At 39.1% G+C, this 22486-nt stretch overlaps 2 protein-coding genes across 2 annotated transcripts; both read right to left on the reverse strand.

Moving 5' to 3' along the window:
• Nucleotides 1-6957: 6957 nt before the first annotated feature.
• LOC129645561 (olfactory receptor 2M3-like) lies at nt 6958-7680 on the reverse strand. The gene has a single exon (XM_055570855.1). The coding sequence runs from the start codon at nt 7678-7680 to the stop codon at nt 6958-6960; it is 723 nt and encodes a 240-aa protein (XP_055426830.1).
• A 9917-nt stretch (nt 7681-17597) lies between these two features.
• LOC129645556 (olfactory receptor 2M2-like) lies at nt 17598-18524 on the reverse strand. Its single transcript, XM_055570851.1, has one exon. It carries the CDS (start codon nt 18522-18524, stop codon nt 17598-17600), a length of 927 nt encoding a protein of 308 aa, XP_055426826.1.
• Between the last annotated feature and the right edge of the window lie 3962 nt (nt 18525-22486).

A 22486-nucleotide genomic window follows, 5' to 3' on the forward strand; every position in this document is an offset into this window, starting at 1 on the left:
CATGCAGATGTACAAGCTGGATTTAGCAAAGGTAGAGTAACCAGAGATCAAATTGCCAACATTCACTGGATCATAGAGAAAGCAAAGGAATTCCAGGAAAACATCTGCTTCATTGATCACACTAAAATAATACCTTTCTTTGTGTGGATTACAACAAATGGTGAAAAATTCTTCAAGAGATGGGAATGCCAGATCACCTTACCTGCCTCCTGAGAAACCTATGTGCAGGTCAAGAAGCATAGAGACAGATGTGGAACAATGGACTGGTTCAAAATTAGGCAGAAAGTAAATCAATGCTGTGTATTTCATCCTGCTTATTTAACTTATATGCAGAGTACATCATGCGAAATGCTGGGCTGGATGAATCACAAGCTGGAAGATTGCCGGGAGATTGCCGGAAGAAATCAATAATCTCGGATATGAAGATGACACCACCCTAATGGTAAAAAGTGAAGAGGAACTAAAGAGCATCTTGATGAAGGTGAAAGAGGAGAATGAAAAAGTTGGCTTGAAACTCAACATTCAAGAAACTCAGATCATGGCATCTGGTCCTATCACCTCATAGCAAGTAGATGGGGAAACAATGAAAACAGTTAGAGACTTTATTTTTTGGTACTCCAAAATCATTGAGGACAGTGACTTCAGTCATGAAATTAAAAGATGCTTGCTCCTTGAAAGAAAAGCTATGACAAACCAAGACAACGAATTAAAAAGCAGAGACATCACTTTGCCAAAAAAAGTCTGTCTAGTCAAAGCTATGGTTTTTCCAGTAGTCATGTATGGATATGAGTGTTGGACTGTAAAGAAGGCTGAGTTCTGAAGAACTGAAGCTTTCGAACTGTGGTGCTAGAGAAGACTCTTGAGAGTTCCTTGAACAGAAAGGAGATCAAACCAGTCAATCTTGAAGGAAGTCAATCCTGAATATTCATTGAAAGGACTGATACTGAAGCCGAGGCTCCAATACTTTGGCCATCTGATGCGAAGAACTGACTCATTTGAAAAGACCCTAATGCTGGGCAAGATGGAAGGCAGGAGGAGAAGGGGACAACAGAGGATGAGATGGCTGGATGGCATCACTGACTCGATGGACATGAGTTTGAGCAAACTCCAAGAGATAGTGAAGGATTGGGAAGCCTGGTGTGCTACAGTCCATGGGGTTGCAAAGAATCAGACACGAATGACTGACTGAACAACAACTCTTTGAAAAGTCCTTAAAAGATAAAGTGGGAGGCTACCTTCCTAGTGGGTGGGAAAATATGAGGCTTATATTTGAAAAATTGAGTGGCCCCCAAATTTTAAATATTCTCAAAATCACACTTGTAATTTCCTAGCAGGTTACTACCAATGCTGCTGCTGCTGCTGCTGCTGCTGCTAAGTCGCTTCAGTCGTGTCCGACTCTGTGCGACCCCATAGACGGCAGCCCACCAGGCTCCCCCGTCCCTGGGATTCTCCAGGCAAAAACACTGGAGTGGGTTGCCATTTCCTTCTCCAATGCATGAAAGTGAAAAGTGAAAGTGAAGTCACTCAGTCGTGTCCGACTCTTAGAGACCTCATGGACTGCAGCCTACCAGGCTCCCCATCCATGGGATTTTCCAGGCAAGAGTACTGGAGTGGGGTGCCATTGCCTTCTCCGACTACCAATGCTACTAACCTGCTACTACCTAGTAGGTTACTACCTAGCAGTACTATTAATTTTCCTCTTAAAACTATCTTTTATATTTATGTTTTAAATTTAGTTTCACATATTTCTCAATGGAAAACCGGTACAGGCTTGTTCTTAAATTAGGCCTCGGACCACCAGTTTGAAATATCTAAGTTGCTGCCTTGACTTTCACATTTTTACAAATGGTTCATTTAAAATGAAAATTGTTTTAACCACATGTAGCCCATTCACAAGATTCTTTTTGCAGTTTTCAAATAACCCTAAAGCAACCAACACAATTAGCAATGCTTAATTATTTAGAAATGCTGAATTCTCATGGAATGTGGAACAATGTGTTCTAAACAGTGTTATTTTAACCAATGGATTAGAACGTTAAGGAAAGCTCACTGGAATATATCAGTTCAGTTCAATCGCTCAGTCGTGTCCAGCTCTTTGTGACCCCATGAATTGCAGCATGCCAGGTCTCCCTGTCCATCACCAACTCCCGGAGTTTACTCAGACTCACGTCCATTGAGTCGATGATGCCATCCAGCCATCTCATCCTCTGTCATCCCCTTCTCCTCCTGCCCCCAATCCCTCCCAGCATCAGAGTCTTTTCCAGTGAGTCAACTCTTTGCATGAGGTGGCCAAAGTATTGGAGTTTCAGCTTTAGCATCAGTCCTTCCAATGAACACCCAGGACTGATCTCCTTTAGAATGGACTGGTTGGATCCCCTTGCAGTCCAAGGGACTCTCAAGAATTTTCTCCAACACCACAGTTCAAAAGCATGAATTCTTTGGCTCTCAGCTTTCTTCACAGTCCAACTCTCACATCCATACATGACTACTGTGAAAACCATAGCCTTGACTAGATGGACCTTTGTTGGCAAAGTGATGTCTCTGCTTTTTAATATGCTATCTAGGTTGGTCATAACTTTCCTTCCAAGGAGTAAGCGTCTTTTAATTTCATGGCTGCAGTGATTTTGGAGCCCAGAAAAATAAAGTCTGACACTTTTCCACTGTTTCCCCATCTATTTGCCATGAAGTGATGGGACTGGATGCCATGATCTTCGTTTTCTGTATGTTGAGCTTTAAGCCAAGTTTTTCACTCTCCTCTTTCACTTTCATCAAGAGGCTCTTTAGTTCCTCTTCACTTTCTGCCATAAGGGTGGTGTCATCTGCATATCTGAGGTTCTTGATATTTCTCCCGGCAATCTTGACTCCAGCTTGTGCTTCTTCCAGCCCAGCATTTCTCATGATGTACTCTGCATATAACTTAAATAAGCAGGGTGACAATATACAGCCTTGACGTACTCCTTTTCCTATTTGGAACCAGTCTGTTGTTCCATGATATACTGATCTTTAAATATTTCTTTCTCAATCTTTAAAGTAATAGACCCACGCACATGTAAATCTTCAAGCTTTCTGCATACCAGTTCATTCAGTAATAAGGTGTTCAGTGTGGGAAATTGCTTCACATGCAGAGCCCAAAAACCATGAGTGAACTGCCTTAAATTTATTGACTCACAAAACAGCACTTATTAATATTTATCTTCCTAAATGAATCACTATGCCTTTACCAGTAGCCTGGTGGCAGAAGGAGCAGAAAATTGCTGAAGGTCATAATTGCAATTCACCAAGGAAGAAGGAAGGACATGCTAAGTGCCTGGTTCTCTCATCCCAGTCTACTGTACTTGCACCTTTTCTTTCATTTCTTCCCTTCCCACTACATTTTGATGGGCTTTAATTTCCCTTGTGATATGTTTTTCAATGCTAAACTTCCTCCCTAACCTTGCTTTTTGTCGTTTCCTCATCACCATTTCTCCTGAGTTCACCACTTTCCCTCCTCATCCTTTCTCTTTCTTCTGTAAATGTTTTCCTTTTCTAACACTTTCCTCTTATACACAAAGTTTGTATCTCTTCTTATTTTTCCCATACTTACTATTTTTCTTCTAACACCCACACAATACTTCTTTGTAAACCTCCATCTCCCTTTACTTTCTACTAGTTTAATGCCTCTTGAGGTCACAGGAAATAATTACTAAAATGAGGAATTTTAAAAAACAGATTCAGTTCAGTTCAATCACTCAGTCATGTCTGACTCTTTGCAACCGCATGGACTGCAGCGCGCCAGGCCTCCCTGTCCATCACCAACTCCTTGAGCTTACTCAAACTCATGTCCATTGAGTCAGGGATGCCATCCAACCATCTCACCCTCTGCCATCCCCTTCTCCTCCTGCCCCCAATCCCTCCCAGCATCAGGGTCTTTTCCAATGAGTCAACTCTTCGCATGAGGTGGCCAAAGTATTGGAGTTTCAGCCTCAGCATCAGTCCTTCCGATGAATATTCAGGACTGATTTCCTTTAGGATTGACTGGTTGGATCTCCTTGCAGTCCAAGGGACTCTCAAGAGTCTTCTTCAACACCACAGTTCAAAAGCATCACTTCTTCAGCACTGAGCTTTCTTTATAGTCCAACTCTCACATCCATACCTGACTACTGGAAAAACCATACCTTTGACTAGAAGGACCTTAGTTGGCAAAGTAGTGTCTCTGCTTTTTAATATGCTATCTAGGTTAGTCATAGCTTTTCTTCCAAGGAGCAAACGTTTTAATTTGGGGCTGCAGTCACCATCTGCACTGATTTTGGAGCCCAATAAAATAAAGTGTCTCACTGTTTCCATTGTTCCCCTGTCTATTTGCCAAGAAGTGATGGGACTAGATGCCATGATGTTAGTTTTCTGAATGTTGAGTTTTAAGCCAACTTTTTCACTCTCTTTCACTTTCATCAAGAGGCTCTTTAGGTCTTCTTCACTTTCTGCTATAAGGTTGGTGTCATCTGTGTATCTGAGGTTATTGATCTTTCTCCCAGCAATCTTGATTCCAGCTTGTGCTTCATTCTGCCTGGCATTTCACGTGATGTATTCTGCATATAAATTAAATAAGCAGGGTCACAAAATACAGCCTTGACGTACTCCTTTCCTGATTTGGAACCAGTCTGCTGTTCCATATCCAGTTCGAACTGTTGCTTCTTGACCTGCATACAGATTTCTCAGCAGGCGGATCAGGTGGTCTGGTATTCCCATCTCTAAGTATTTTCCACAGTTTGTTGTGATCCACACAGTCAGAAGTTTATCCTGAAGTCCTTCAATCTATGAAATGTCAGAATGATTTCATTGGATGGCATCCTGGGAATTGCTTTTCTCTTTCAAACTGGACTTGGTGTTTTGGGGAATGCCATTCTCTTTGTGTGCTACCCTCATATTTTCTTTGTGAGCATCAAACAGAGGTTCATATGCCTCATAATAACCCACTTATCCTTGGTTTATATGTCTCTAGTTTGTACTACAGGAATCCCTGAGGCAGGAGCAGCTTTGGGGTTCAGAACTCTCATAGATGATATTATATGTAAGACAAATGCTTGCCTACACAGAGTATCATGTGACCTTTCCATCTGTTTGACAGGTTGTTTAAGCATTCTTCAAGCCATCACCATTACCCTGGTAGCTCTTACTGGGCATCATTTAAAGCCAGAAACCCACTGTATGTCTTTTATTCCTTTCTATACATCTGGATGCTTAATCTACTCATATCTTCTAATTTAGTAATCTCAGTTACAGCCTTAAGGAATAGATCTCTATCCAGAGTCCTGCTTCATTTGGGAAATAAATGGATGACCTAACTAGATGGTTCTTTCTCACATTCATGGTTCTTCGAAATACCTTCTTCCTGGGTTCTATGTGCTGGACCAGTGGATATATGATGCTTCACCTCTGTAAGCATCATAAGCAAATACAGCACCTGCACAGGTCAAGCACTTATTTCAAAATGAGCCCTGAGATGAGAACAATGAAAAAGATCATCAATTTAACTCTGTGTTTCATCTCTATCTAAGCTTGATAGATATCTATATCTAAGCTTGATATAATTTTTCCCTTCAATCTAGGCAGTTGTTCAAAAACTGACCCTGTGTTTTTGAATACCAAGAAATTCATTGGGGTAAGTTTTGCCTTAATAAGCCCTGTGAAACTTCTTAGCAATGACAATCAACTGCACAGATTTTCATCACCTGTTTTTAAGAAAAGTGGAAATTAATGACTCAAAAAGTGAAGTTCAGTTGTCATAATGATACTACATAGGAATAAATGCCAGGCAATGATGAGATACTGTCAAGCAATTTATTAAGAAACAAATTATAATTATCCCCATTAATAAGCAATGAAAGTTGATAGTGCTTCCACATTGTCTTGCCTTTAGAAAAATCAGTTTTAAGACCACAAGGGAAAATATTAATATAACTCACTTAACAACAAATAATATTGAAATAACCACTCTAGGTGAAAAAGTCAATCCCAAAATGTTACAAACAACTGTATAATCCCACATATATGGTATTCTTAAAATGATAAAATTACATGAATAGAGAGGAGCTTAGTGTCTTCCATGGGTAAGGATGAGGTAGTGAGGCAGGTGTGATTTAAGGCCACATGAAGAATCTTCGTGGTTTCAAAGGTGTTCTGTTTCTTGACTGTATCAATGTCAACATTCTGGTTGTATTATTGTACTCTAGTTTTTCAAGATGTTTCTTACCACTATGAGAAACTGGGATGTCTCTATTACTTCGTATCATTGTATATGAATCTACTGTCTGCCAAAATGGCAGTCCAGTGGTTAGGGCTCAGTGCTTTCACTACTGAGGGTCTGGGTTCGATCCCTGGTCAGAGAAATAAGATCCCACAAACAGCACAGGCAAGAAAAAAGAAATTGAACTACTAAAATGCATTAGTAGTTTAGGGATAAGGAGGGGTAGAAAGGATGCTGACATCACCAAGCATGCGTGCATGCTTTGTTGTGTCTGACTCTGTGACCCATGGACTGTAGCCTGCCAGGCTCCTCTCTCTGTCCATGGATATTCTCCAGGCAAGATTACTGGAGTGGGTTGCCATAACCTCCTCTAGGGGATCTTTCTGATCTAGGGATCAAACCTTCATCACTTGTGTCTCCTGCATTGACACCACCTGGAAAGCCTATATACAAATATGTATATGTAAATACATATATATATATATATATATACACGCACACACACACACATATATATAGTCTGTATGTATTTGTTACTAAGTCACGTGGGGCTCCATTTTTTTCACAAATAAATGTGCAAGAGAGAGTAGTTATGAGAAAAAAAGAATCCCTGTAAACCATTATCCAATTTGTTTTCTAGATTACTTCTTCCGTAGTATCTTACTGAATACTTTGGCCACATCTTTGTTCTGGAGGCTGTATATAAGGGGATTCAGCATGGGAGTGAGAATGGTTTAGAAGGCTGACACCATCTTGTCCTGGGCTGGGGATCGATTAGAAGTGGGTCTCTTATATATGAACATAGCTGCTCTATAATACATCCCCACCACAATAAGATGTGAACTACAGATGGTGAAAGTCTTGTGCCAACCCTCCCCAGAACTCATGTGAATGATGGTTATAATTACACATGTGTACGAGATGTTGATGAGTGACAAAGGGAGGAGGAGCATTACTTCACAACAGATGAAAATAAGTGTTTCAAATGTGGAAGTATCTTTGCGTGAGAGATGTGGGAGTGCTGGGACATCACAGAAGAACTGGGATATTGCTTGGGAACAATAGGAAAAGGACAAAGTAACAGCTACATCAACAATGCCATCAAAGACACCAAGGAACCATGAAGAGGCAGCCAAGAGTCTACAAAGTTTCCAGTTCATGAGACTGGGGTACTGAAGAGGATAGCAAATGGCAACATAGCAGTCATAGGCCATGACAGCCAACAAGAAGCACTCAACACCACATAGGGACACACAGAAAAATATCTCAGCTTCACATCCTGCTACAGAAATGGACTTCCTGCCAGACAGGTAGCTGTGGGCCATCTTGGGTACAGTGGTGCAGATGAGCATGAGGTCCATGAGGGAGAGCTGGCTGAGGAGGAAGTACATGGGGGTGTGGAGCTGCGTGTCCAGGTAGATGAGGAGGACCATGAGAGTGTTTGCCAAGAGCGCCATTGTGAAGATGCCCAGGACCAGAGAAGAGAAAGATGTGAGTGGATGTGTAACTAAAAATTCCTATCAAGATGAAGTCAGGGTTAAATGTCTGATTGTCCCATTCCATGATGAATATTTTCTGTATCTAGAACCACAAGAAATTATAAACATTACATATCTGGATAATTATTTATACACTGTCTACCTTATGTGCTATGTTTATAAACCAACATACATGATATGTCAGGACTGGAAGAGAATGAGTAGAGACTTTGTAGTCAGGTAGTGTTAATCACACTCAAGTTCCACCAACCTGCATGTCCACTGACAAGTTATTTCTATGTGTTTCATTTTACTTCTTTTACATAGTAGAAATAACTTGTTAATTGGGTTGTTGTGATTATTAAACATACGAATCACAGAATCTAGACAGAGCATTTGACTCATTGAGAAACATATAACCTATTATTAGATAGGATTATATCCATAAGCTTATCATATGTAAGTATGTAATAAATTCTAAAACAGAGGAAGAGAGCATTTTAATGTCATTGCCTATATAGTATAGTAAAATAACTATAATAATCTATTGTTGCCAAGATATATTAACATTTGCATTTATATACTCTTATTTGTGTACCAAATTTAATGACTAAGCAGGATTACTATTTATACAATAATATAGATGATGAACTTCCAGTTCAGAATAATTGGTAAATAATTGCAAATAATTTATACATCACAAATACTTAATTGTGGATGAGAAAGTAAAAAAAAAGCCAGAATTTTAATTTATGTTTCAGTTTGAAAGGGCAGTAACTTGAGATCTCCCTACCCAGAGAAGGATTTAACTGAAGCTAAAAGTGAAAGAGGAGAGTGAAAAAGTTGGCTTAAAGCTCAAAATTCAGAAAACTGAGATCATGGCATCTGGTCCCATCACTTCATGGCAAATAGATGGGGAAACAGTGGAAATAGTGTCAGACTTTATTTTTTTGGGCTCCAAAATCACTGCAGATGGTGATTGCAGCCATGAAATTAAAAGATGCTTACTCCTTGGAAGGAAAGTTATGACCAACCTAGATAGCATATTCAAAAGCAGAGACATCACTTTGCCAACAAAGGTCCATCTAGTCAAGGCTATGGTTTTTCCTGTGGTCATGTATGGATGTGAGAGTTGGAATGTGAAGAAGGCTGAACGCCTAACAATTGATGCTTTTGAACTGTGGTGTTGGAAAAGACTCTTGAGAGTCTCTTGGACTGCAAGGAGATCCAACCAGTCCATTCTAAAGGAGATCAGTCCTGGGTGTTCATTGGAAGAACTGATGCTGAAGCTGAAACTCCAATACTTTGGCCACCTCATCCGAAGAGTTGACTCATTGGAAAAGACCCTGATGCTGGAGGGATTGGGGGCAAGAGGAGAAGGGGACGACAGAGGATGAGATGGCTGGATGGCATCACCGACTCGATGGATGTGAGTCTGAGTAAACTCCGGGAGTTGGTGATGGACAGGGAGGTCTGGGGTGCTGCAATTCATGGGGTCGCAAAGAGTTGGACACGACTGAGCAACTGAACTGAACTGAACTGAAAGTCCATTAGAAGGACCTATCAGTATTTTATTCACCATTGTATATTCTTTTTTTCTTAAAGAGGGTCCCTCATGGACTTCCCTGGCAGCCCAGTGGTTAAGACCGCATGCAGGGGATTGGGGGTTCAATCCCTGGTCAGGGAACTAAGATCCCACATGCCACATGGTGCGGCCAAAAAAAAGAGGGTCCCTCAATGTTTTAGAACTTTCAAGCCCAGCCAGAATTGCCCTGTCCTTGATCTCGTCTCTTCATTAGTAGAATGTGTATGCAATTCTATTATCCAGAGACTGCATCTCCTGCTTTGATGTTGGACTGTGGCAGGTGACCCATCATTGCACTGTGGGTATCATTTGCAAACAGTATCTCTCCTGTTTTTTCCTATTGTCACTCTCCTTGCTCTGGAGATTGCATGTCCATTCTAGATTGCCCTTCCTTCACTATTTTGTGGTGAAATCAGCATTCATGTGTGTGGTTTGTGGGAGGAGACTATGAGGGCTATAATGTGCTTTGGTTTACTCTACTTAGACACTAATACTAATCTAGAACCCTGATCAACTTAACCTCAACCTAAGTTTCCTCATGCCCTTTGAAGATCAGATTCCGTGTGCTGCAAAATGCACATTCCCAGGTACCACCAGACCTACTGAATCAAAACTATGTTTAAATAAGCCTGCGAGTGATTTAGATGCTGGCTAATGTTTGAGAACCACTGTTGTAGTCCATCTTCCTGCTTCAAAGAGGACCTTCTCATAGTATTTCATATAGAGATAAGTTGTTCTCTTTTGGAAAGGTACACTACTTCTGAAAATTTCTTCTGTTTTCCCAGAAGCATCATTCGATTTTCAGTAAAGTAAGTCTATCACTTCCTGTCCCCTGGATGAAATATTCTCTGATTACTCTTTTTAATACCATTGAGTTATGTCACTCTCCTCTTCAAAATCTTCCACAAGTTCCAAATTCTCAGAAGAACAAATAGCAGCTATTTATATTGAGGCTTGGGCTACTGCACCAGAATTTATATCCACCATCTCAAGAGGTTTCTTCTCATAATTTTTCATCACAAACTCTGACAATTCTACATTCATCCATATTTTCTGATGTGAGGTCTCAACATACTTCCTTAATGAACAGTAATGCTTCATTTTTTCAAGCCACTGCAACATTTTCAGTTTGTTCCTTTATTCCACCTCTAGAATAATAGCATCATCCCATGAACTCTATTGCATTTTTGATAGGCAATATGCTCCCAACTCACTAAACTCAATCATGTGGCTCCTTCTACTGCTCTTTCCCAAAAGTGATGCAGAGTGCTGATCAGGCACATCCATTTTGAGATTAGACATATCTGCGTTTCAATCACTGCTCTACTGCCAACAGTGATATTATCAATATTTCTCTATTGTTTAAAAAGAAAATCTATATTGAGACTAATATCTGTCTCTCAGGATTGTTGCAGAAATTAGAGAAGATTACTTTTATAAATTACTCAATATAAAGCTTAATCCAAAATATGAATTCAGAAAATAAAAGCTTCAGCTATCTCAATCATTATTACTATAATCACACTTTTGGCATTTAATCATATTTGTTATACTACCACAACAAGTTATCAAAAACTAGGAGTACTAAACAATCAAAACTTACTGTCTCACAATTCTGGGCTAGAAATGTCACTTCAAGGAGTCAGCAAAACTGGTTCCTCCTGAGAGCTACAAGGAAGAAACAGTTATATGCCTCTCACCTAGCTTCTGGAGGTTGCTGGCAATATTTAGTACTCCCTGGCTTGTAGAAAATAACCCTAAAATATTCCCTCATCTTCACATGGCAATCTTGCTGTGTTTGTGTCTGTTTCCATATTTCCTCTTTTTATAGGATGCTAGTCATTTGGATTAACACTCACCCTAGTGATCTCCTGTTAACTTGATTACCTCTGTAAGGACCATATCTCCATATAAGGCCACATTCTGAGTTATTGGGATTTCAACATATAAAATTTGAGGGACACAATTTGGTCCATAAAACAGACATTAATTTCCTTTTTAATTTTTATCCTATTATTTTGTATAATGGCTTATTCTCTAAACTAGAGTTCAGTTCAGTTCAGTTCAGTCACTCAGTCGTGTCCGACTCTTTGCAACCTCATGGACCACAGCATGCCAGGCCTCCCTGTCCATCACCAACTCCCAGAGTTTACTCAAACTCATGTGCACTGAGTTGGTGATGCCATCCAACCATCTCATCCTCTGTTGTCCCCTTCTCCTCCTGCCTTCACTCTTTCCCAGCATCAGGATCTTTTCCAGTGAGTTAGCTCTTCTTATCAGGTGGCCAAAGTATTGGAGTTTCAGCTTCAACATCAGTCCTTCCAATGAACATTCAGGACTGATCTCCTTGCAGCCCAAGGGACTCTCAAGAGTCTTCTCCAACAGCACATTTCAGAAGCATCGATTCTTCATCCCTCAGCTTTCTTTATAGTCCAACTCTCACATCCATACAAGACTATTGGAAAAACCATAGCCTTGACTAGACAGACCTTTGTTGGGAAAGTAATTTCTCTGCTTTTTAATATGCTATCTAGGTTGGTCATAACTTTCCTTCCAAGGAGTAAGCGTCTTTTAATTTCATGGCTGCAGTCACCATCTGCAGTAATTTTGGAGCCCCAAAAAATAAAGTCTGACACTATTTCCACTGTTTCCCCATCTATTTGCCATGAAGTGATGGGACCAGATGCCATGATCTTAGTTTTCTGAATGTTGAGCTTTAAGCCAACTTTTTCACTCTCCATTTTCACTTTCATCAAGAGGCTCTTTAGTTCTTCACTTTCTGCCATAAGGGTGGTGTCATCTGCATATCTGAGATTATTGATATTTCTCCTGGCAATCTTGATTCCAGCTTGTGCTTCATCCAATCCAGCATTTCTCATGATTTACTCTGCATATAAGTTGAATAAACAGGGTGACAATATGCAGCCTTGACATACTCCTTTTCCTATTTGGAACCAGTCTGTTGTTCCCTGTCCAGTTCTAACTGTTGCTTCCTGACCTGCATACAGATTTCTCAAGAGGTAGATCAGGTGGTCTGGTATTCCCATGTCTTTCAGAATTTTCCGCAGTTTGTTGTGATCCACACAGTCAAAGGCTTTGGCATAGTCAATAAAGCAGAAATAGATGTTTTCCTGGAACTCTTGCTTTTCCAATGATCCAGCGGATGTTGGCAATTTGATCTCTGGTTCCTCTGCCTTTTCTAAAACCAGGTTGAACATCTGGAAGTTCATGGTTCACGTATTGCTGAAGCCTGGCTTGGATAATTTTGAGCATTACTTTACTAGCATGTGAAATGAGTGCAATTATGTGGTAGTTTGAGCATTCTTTGGCATTGCCTTTCTTTGGGATTGGAATGAACACTGACCTTTTCCAGTCCTGTGGCCACTGCTGAGTTTTCCAAATTTGCTGGCATATTGAGTGCAGCACTTTCACAGCATCATCTTTCAGGATTTGAAATAGCTCCACTGGAATTCCATCACCTCCACTAGCTTTGTTTGTAGTGATGCATCCTAAGGCCCATTTGACTTCATATTCCAGGATGTCTGGCTCTAGGTGAGTGATCACACAATCATGATTATCTGGGTCATGAAGATCTTTTTTGTACAGTTCTTCTGTGTATTCTTGCCACCTCTTCATAATATCTTCTGCTTCTGTTATGTCCATACCGTGTCTGTCCTTTATTGAGCCCATCTTTGCATGAAATGTTCCTTGGTATCAGTAATTTTCTTGAAGAGATCTCTAGTCTTTCCCATTCTGTTGTTTTCCTCTATTTCTTTGCACTCATCACTGAGGAAGGCTTTCTTATCTCTTCTTGCTATTCTTTGGAACTCTGCTTTCAAATGGGTATATCTCTCCTTTTCTCCTTTGCCTTTGTAATGTCTCTGCTTTTTAATATGCTGTCTAGGTTGTTCATAGCTTTTCTTCCAAGGAGCAAGTGTTTTTTAATTTCATGGCTGCAGTCACCATCTTCAGTAATTTTGGAGCCCCCCAAAATGCAGTCTGTCACTGTTTCCATTGTTTCCCCATCTGTATACTACTGTTCTCTATTTCACGAAAAAACTTGTTCAATAAGCTTTTTTAGTTACTCATACTTTTTTTTGTTAGTTGACACTTTTAGGTTAAGATACTAATAAGCCCAAAATATGCTTGTTTTCCATTAAATAGCTTTCACGTGATGCATAGGCTTGCTGCCAGAGATATTTTGCTTTACTATGGCTAAGAAAAGGAGCAGAGTTATTTGCTAACTCATAAGCATAGAACCTGAGAAAATTAATGAGGTAACGAAACATTTTCCTGTTTGTACCACTTTATTACTATTATTTTGGGGGAAGTATTTCAAACATTCAAGTGAAAGAATTAGTCTCTCAGTCATGTCCAACTCTTTGTGTCCACATGGACTGTAGCCTGCAGGCTCCTCTGTCCATGGAATTCTCCAGGCAAGAATACTAGGGTGGGTGGCCATTCCCTTCTCCAGAGTATCTTCCTGACCCAGGGATCAAACCTATGTTTCCTGCATTACAGGCAGATTCTTTACCATTTGAGCCACCAGGGAAGCCCCCAAATGGCCATACATTGTCTTAAAATAGACATCACTAGTCACTATTGATTTATCTTTCCTTATGCAGTAGTGATTCAAACATTTAGTTTCACTCAACAATCATTAAGTTCTTATTTGTCTCTTTGGTCCACTTCCCCTAAAATTTCCTGCCTGACCCTAGTCTTTGAAACTCAGATTCAAATGCCTGATACTTATCATCAATTGAACAGTTTGGGGAGACGTGTTAGTTCCTCCAATCACCAGGAAATGTGGAATCATATATTATTTCCTTGAGAAGGATCCATGGGAGGAGTCTTCCAGTAAATACTCAGAAGTTCCAATAACACTATAAATAAGAATAGTTGGACAGTTCCTCCCTATAAGTGATAAATGAGGGGTAGGTGGAGGCTTACTAAAATTCTTCCTATTCATTTCATCTCAGTCCCCAAGTACATTAAGCTCCTTTGTAGCTGATTCAGAATATTGAGCAAGTTGCTTTGTAACTGGGCTTTGCGACACCAGATCCAATGGTGCATAAAGGATCTATGTTGATGCTCTGTGGATCCTCTGTCAATTCTATGGAAATAATACTTGAGAAGCTCCTCATGATTTACTAGGCTTTGTAGAGATTTAATGCTACACAATGGAACACAAAAAATGCTCATGTGATCTGAGCTCCTGCTTATTGGGTATTATCTGACCCACTATGCATACAATCATGCTTGCTCAGCTCAGTAGAGTCCTTTGTCCATGGAAATATCTCCCACTGTTATTTCTAATCTTCAGAGAATGGATACCAGAGAGCCTTTGAATTCATTGCAGTTGTTATTTGTAATGATGTAGAATGTATATCAACCCAAATATTCATCAATAGGAGCATGCAGAAATAAGTTGATGTTATATTTATCCAGTGGGATATTGTACAAGTGTTTAAAAATTCACATGAATGAACTTGATTCAACATGCAAGTTGAAAAATTATGTATAGAGTATAACAACTAATGTATAAAGTATAAATATCTTCTGAATCACATTGTTTAATTTTTATGAGTACATTCAGCAAAATATAATATCGTTGTTGGAAATATTTAACCACAAATTCAAGTCCGTGATTATGGCAGGGAAGGTAAGAAGTGAATGGTATGATTGTGGGGAATTACACACAGGGCATCGACTCTAGCTGAAATCTAGTGTCATTAAAAATAGGAAAAGAAACAAAGTCATCAGTTTAAGATAAAATATCTTCTGTGTGGGATATCTGCATATTTATTTTATCATTCCCTTTTTATCATGTATCATTAAAGTATTTTAAAATGTAAAACACTTCAAAACAATAAATTAATGCTAGGAGTAACAACATATTTCAATATTACTATTTGCTAATTTAGTTATTTAGTGCCTTTGAAGCTTGATTAGATGGTTCATGAGAATTATATAGTGTTGCTTTCTCATCTTTTTTTTTAAACATTATTATTTATTTATTTTGGCTGTGCTGGGTCTTCATTGTTGTTCACAGGCTCAGTTGTTGCAAAAGGGCTTAGTAGCCCCACAGTATGTGGGATACAAGTTCCCAGACCAGGGATCTAACCCATGTCCTCTGCCTTAACAGGTAGGTTCTTAACCACTAGATGACCAGGGAAGTCCCTATTGATTGGTTTTTAAAAAGAGAAACATCCTAGTCTGACTCAACATATTCAATGACATCTAATGTAAAATCAGTTGATGGAATAAATGATCACTTATGATCTAACTGTGCAGGTGATTATTAGATTATTTTTTATGTGAAATAATCTAGATTCATCAGAAAAAATATTTTTAATTCCAAATGCACATATATTTGTAGTGATATGATTTTAAATCTACACAGTTAGATGAGGCTCATATGTGGCAACATTTGTGTCACAACAGCCCTAGCACATGCCCTGCTATTGTATTAATTAGCATGAAATGCTTATGTGTTACAGAGAAGGCAATGGCACCCCACTCCAGTACTCTTGCCTGGAAAATCCCATGGATGTAGGAAGGCTGCAGTCCATGGGGCCGCTGAGGGTCGGATATGACTGAGCATCTTCACTTTCACTTTTCACTTTCATGCATTGGAGAAGGAAATGGCAACCCACTCCAGTGTTCTTGCCTGGAGAATCCCAGGAACAGCAGAGCCTGGTGGGCTGCCATCTATAGGGTCACACAGAGTCGGACACGACTGAAGTGACTTAGCAGCAGCAGCAGCTTATGTGTTAACTGGTTTTCCAAGCATATTTATTATCCCTAGACTTATTTCTCTGTCAAAAGTCACCAAAGTAATCAAACAACTTTGTCCTTTTAAGTTTGCTAATCATGATAATTTCTACCTTTCACTAGTTGGCACTTTGCCCCTTGGTCCCAAGAAACCATGTAAAGTTTTATACCTTGCCAATTAGGTAGTTACTTAACTAGACTGTCTGGCTCTTCAACTTTGCCACGCTCATTAAAAGTTTTCAGTCCCCACAAGACACTACATTTAATGAGTCCCTGAACACTTTTTTTTTCTAAAGTAATAGTACCTCTCTCCTGAGCTTGAAGCAGAGACCAAAGTTGCCTGTGATCACCTGTCTGAAATGATGGTCACCCCAGATGATGTCAGAGAACATCAGAGAACTCAGAATTAATTTTGGATTATAACCAGGCATCATGAAACTTACAAGACTTATAATATATACAAAGTATAGGTTGATGATACTGTATTATCTGCCAAAACTCTGGAATATAAGTGGTTCCACTATAAGAATTATTCAGATGTACAAATGCTCAGTGTAGCAGGGAAGTCAAACACAAGAAAAAAGCCTTCTCTGGCAAAATAAATAATATTTATTATAGGACAACCTTTTTTTTTTTTTTTTTTTTTTGGTAAATGAACAAATATCTGTGCCTCTCTGATTAGCGTATATTTTGAAAGATCAGAGCAGATCAGTTGCTCAGTCGTGTCCGACTCTTTGCGACCCCATGAATCGCAGCACGCCAGGCCTCCCTGTCCATCACCAACTCCCGGAGTTCACTCAGACTCACGTCCATCGAATCAGTGATGCCATCCAGCCATCTCATCCTCTGTCGTCCCCTTCTCCTCTTGCCCCCAATCCTTCCCAGCATCAGTGTCTTTTCCAATGAGTCAACTCTTTGCATGAGGTGGCCAAAGTACTGGAGTTTCAGCTTTAGCATCATTCCTTCCAAAGAAATCCCAAGGCTGATCTCCTTCAGAATGGACTGGTTGGCTCTCCTTGCAGTCCAAAGGACTCTCAAGAGTCTTCTCCAACACCACAGTTCAAAAGCATCAATTCTTCGGTGCTCAGCCTTCTTCATATTTTGAAAGAGCTAATAATAAAATGAAATATGCAAGTGTGGTAGGTAACTCAGTGCATTAGTCATTATGCTAACTCAGTGCATAAGTCATTATAGAAGCATTTCAATAAGATTTTGGATTTTGAAAATAAGGAAAATCATTTAGGACAATTTTGTCTATTATTTAGTTCTAGAAAGAGGAGTGAAACTTTATTAATTTAATTACTTACTTCTCAAGAATTTCATTGAGTACACTTAAAACCAAAATGAATATACAATGAATGCAAAATATATCAATTAACTGAATGTATACCCAGAGTCTATCAAGTCTTATGCCTAATTTAGGAAAATAGTTTATACCCTTTTTTCTGAATTGTTTTTTTTAATAAATGAATTTAAAGAGAGAAGAGTTAAGACAGAAAAAATTTCCGTAAATCACTAATCCATTTTATTCTCTAGATTACCTCTTCCCTAGTACCTTACTGAATGCTTTGGCCACATCTTTGTTCCGGAGACTGTATATAAGGGGATTCAGCGTGGGAGTGAGAATGGTGTAGAAGGCTGACACCATCTTGTCCTGAGTTGGGGATCTATTAGAAGTGGGTCTCATATATATGAACATAGCTGCTCCATAATACATCCCCACAACAATAAGATGTGAAGTACAGGTGGTGAAAGCCTTGTGCCGACCCTCCCCAGAACTCATGTGAATAACGGTTATAATTACACGTGTGTAGGAGATGATGATGAGTGACAAAGGGAGGAGGAGCATTACTACACAACAGATGAAAATAAGTGTTTCAAATGTGGAAGTATCCATGCATGAGAGATGCAGGAGTGCTGGGACATCACAGAAGAACTGAGCTATTTCTCGGGATCCACAATAGGAGAAAGACATAGTAGCAGCTACATCAACAATCCCATCAAAGGCACCAAGAATCCATGTAGAGGCAGCCATGAGTCCACAGAGTTTCCAGTTCATGAGACTGGGGTACTGAAGAGGATAGCAAATGGCAACATAGCGGTCATAGGCCATGACAGCCAACAAGAAGCACTCAGCACCAGATAGGGACACATAGAAAAAGATCTGGGCTTCACATCCTGCTACAGAAATGGACTTCCTGCCAGACAGGTAGCTGTGGGCCATCTTGGGTACAGTGGTGCAGATGAGCATGAGGTCCATGAGGGAGAGCTGGCTGAGGAGGAAGTACATGGGGGTGTGGAGCCGCGTATCCAGGTAGATGAGGAGGACCATGAGAGTGTTTGCCAAGAGCGCCATTGTGAAGATGCCCAGGACCAGAGAGAAGAGAAAGATGTGAGTGGGCGTGTAACTAAAAATCCCCATCAGGATGAAGTCAGGGTTGAATGTCTGATTGTCCCATTCCATGATGAATATTTTCTGTATCTAGAACCACATGAAGTTAGAAACATTACATATCTGGATAATTATTTATACACTGTCCATTCTATGTGTTACCCTGGTAAACCAACATACATGGTATGTCAGGACTGGGAAAGAATGAGCAGAGGCTTTGCAGTCAGGTGGAGTTAACCACACTCAACCTCCACCAACCTGCTCTGACAGGTTATTTCTATACGTTCTCATTTTTCCTTTACATAGTATAAATAGCTTTTAAAATATATATATATTTTTAATTATTGATGATTTATGGCTGCCCTGGGTCTTTGTTGCTGCACCAAGTCTTGCTCTAATTGTGGCGAGCCAGAGGTACACTTCATTGCACTGAATGGCCTTCTCATTGCAATGGTTTCCCTTCTTGCAGAGCAGGGGTTCTAGGGTACACAGGCTTTAGTAGTTGCAGTGCATGGGCTCAGCAGTTGGGGCTCATGGTCTTTGTTGCCCTGTGGTATGTGGAATCTTCCTGGATCAGGGATAGAACCCATGTCTCCTGCAATGGGAATGTGGATTCTTAACCACGGACCTCCAGGGAAGTCCCAGGAAGAGAGCATTTTTAATGCCATTGCTTATATATTAAAGTAAGATAACTACAACTAATAATCTGTTATTAGTTGTAGAGATATTACATTTCCATTTATGTAATTTTATTTGTGCACCAAACTTAGAGCGCAAATAGGACTACTAGTTATACAATTATACAAAAGATGACCTTCTAATGCAGAATAACTGGTTAATAATTTCAAGGAATCTATGCATTATGAATAGGCAACTTAGTTGCAGATGAGGAAATGAAAAATCAAAATCATCATTTATGAAGAAAGCAAGATGGATGGAAGGCAGAGGTAAAAGAAGCGTTTATGTCTCAGTTTGAGACAGGTAGTATCTTAAGACTAGTTTTCACATTCACCAAAATGAAGAAAATTTAAGAAGGTATATAAGAAGGTTCAGAAATTATATAACCTGTGAGTCTGCCGAATTCTTAAATCAGTATCTAATGGGACAAAAGAAACAAACAAATGTCTTATATGTCTATCAGTGTGAGAGTGAGCCAAGACCAGTTTGTTGGGGAAAAGAGGAATTGTTTTACAAAAGATTAGACAAAAGCAGAGTAAACAGAGACAGCTTTTTATGTTGTTGAAACATCAAGGAAGAGGAATCCTTCCACGCCAACCTCATGACATAATTATTTTGTCACTAAAGGAAAGGTCTTCTGTCATGCTGCCCAATGCTGCCTCAACCCAACTGTGTTTAAAGATTGGACGGGTTTCATGCTTTTACTCCCAAATGCTGTTGAAGCCAATTTTCAGTGGTCCTGGTCTAAATGTCTTTGGCTTCTCTAGTTCATCCCAAGAAATTTTCCAGGCAAAGAAGTAACACATTTTTAAACCTCCTCATTGTCATATCTCTTTTATGTATTTCCATCCTTACCCAGAAGAGGATTTAACTGAAGCCTAAGCCCAACACAAGGACCTAGCAGTTCTTTATTCAACATTGTGTATCCTTTTTCTCTTAAGGCACTCAATGTTTTAGATATTTCAAACCCAGCCAGAACTGGCCTGCCTTTGCTCTCATCCCTTATTGGTGAAAGGCCTGTGCAATTCTTTCATTCAGAGACTGCTTTTCTTGTATTATCTCTTTAAGTTGTAAAATATTAAAATTCTATTTCTCTTTTTATTGGATTCGTAAGAAATATGAGCATCTAATATCTCTCATTGTGTTACTTCACCATCATTTCCATAGAAACATTGTCCCTGTTGATAACATTTATTAGAATATATTTTCAAAAGATTGTACTGGTTGTCTATCAATTTAAATACTGTAACCCCAGTGCAACTTTTGTAATTTTAAGTCTATGTAAATCTTAGGAGCACAAATTACTGTCTTTTTATAGAGATAGGACTGATTTTGTACAGACCTCTGTGCTGAAGGGGTAGCTGAATTGTGACAGCTGGTTACTTAAGTGGAGCCTGCAAATGAAAAGATTAGATGTGGACGTTGTAAGTGGAGAGTTAACCATTAAGATGGACTCACTGTATACCTAATTAAGGAGAGCTTTATGTAGGGGTGCCAACACCCGAGGAGAAGCCTTAATCTTCTGAGTCAGTTTGATTGTTGTCCTAGAGAGAAGTACCAGTTACATTTGTTTGGCTTCCAGGTATGCTGTTTGCTGCCAACTGTTCTGCATGATGAGTGAGGGTGAGGGAGCATGGTGGTGGGGTGATTGGAACAGCATTTTTTAAACAGATCTTCAGTTAATGTCTTTTCACAGGGGAATCTTTGTGTGTGATTCAGGACTGCCTCAATTTCTGGTTTATTTTGTTCATCAGATTTCCATGTGTTTTGATCCTTCTGTGTATCCGTTGTAATATTTAGCTTGCTGACCATCTCTTCCCTCTTAATTATTGTCCTTATTTATTGCTGCATAGTCTCCTCAGTATTCTTGAGTTTGAGACCTCCTTCCATTTTCTAAACATACCTCTATACCAGCACTTATCAAATTGTATTGTTATCATTATTATATATGTACTTTTGAATACAAAGGTATATGCAATACATGTTCTCACCTCTATGAGATATAAATACATTATTACCAGCCCTTGCCCATTTCTTTATTCTGTCTTCTGAAAATATTTATAACCATAGTCTTCCTTAATTCTTTCATTGTCCATCTCAGTAATCATAAAATACAATTCTGGATTCTTCACTCTTTTTTATTCCCAAAGTCTAGTAGCATAGTCATACAACTTTGTCATAAAAACTTACGCTGTCATTCATACAAAAGCATCAGGTTTTACACCCTTAACCCAAATCCTAATTATCATATGTTGATTGTTACTATACAACATAATTACCTTTTATTTTTGAAGATTCTTTTATTTCCAGCATATCCTGCACATATATATTACTGGCCATAATTGTATTTCACAAACTCTAGAAACTTCAACTCAGAGTGTTCAAGGATGTACTTGATTTATTAAATAAATTTTTATTTTCCATAGGAAGCTTGTACTTCACTCAAGCCAGCATATTTACTGTTTGTTATATACGTTAAATAACAGTATTGAAAACATTGAAATAAGCCAAAAAGGCAGTTGGCATTGCTTTTCATTACCATACAAAGGCATTATTTAGCTACGTCTCTCAAGAATTACTTAATTCAGGGACTGTACCTGTGTCTGTGTAGATGTTTGTGTACATATCAGTACATAATGGAAATATGTAGTGTTTCTTCATCCCTTACAAATGTAAGAATTTGTGATCAAAAACTAATCTTTTAAAATTTGCTAGGGAGCTTTAAGAAATAACTGATTAAAACATCTCTGCATGGTCACACCTGCAAAACTAATCTTGCAGTAATATTAGTGGCCAAAGAAATTGTGGTTCAATAATTTTCAAGAACATCATAGGCTGTCTTTAGTTATACGAATAGTAACACGTATTAGTATATAAAACCTAATACACTCAAAATTTTAAATTGTCTTAGTTCCATCTTTTGTAAATTATTTTGCTTTCTTTATCACAAAAGAAAATTCCCATCCACATGCTCATAAAATGCGTTCTGCTATGTAATCCTGAATTAAGGGCCCACGTGTCAATGATCATCACCAACACTATCATTAAACACTACATGACTATGCCTAATTACTTCATTAGAGTACAGAATTAGACTGAACTTACCTATATTCCTACTTATAAGAGATGGTTGCTTTCAAAAATAAATTAAATACATATATATGTAAAAGGGATGGATGAGCCTGGTAGGCTACAGTCCATGGGGTTGCAAAGAGTCGGACATGACTGAGCCACTTCACTTCACTTCAGTTCACTTCATATGTAAAAGGAAGGAACAGAGAGGAGGAACAGAGAAAAACCTCTGTTGAGGAAGATCACTGGATTAGTTTAAATTCTGAGCAAAAATCAACACTTGT

This window comes from Bubalus kerabau, chromosome 3 (genome assembly GCF_029407905.1).
Source record: "Bubalus kerabau isolate K-KA32 ecotype Philippines breed swamp buffalo chromosome 3, PCC_UOA_SB_1v2, whole genome shotgun sequence".
Lineage (NCBI taxonomy): Eukaryota > Metazoa > Chordata > Mammalia > Artiodactyla > Bovidae > Bubalus > Bubalus kerabau.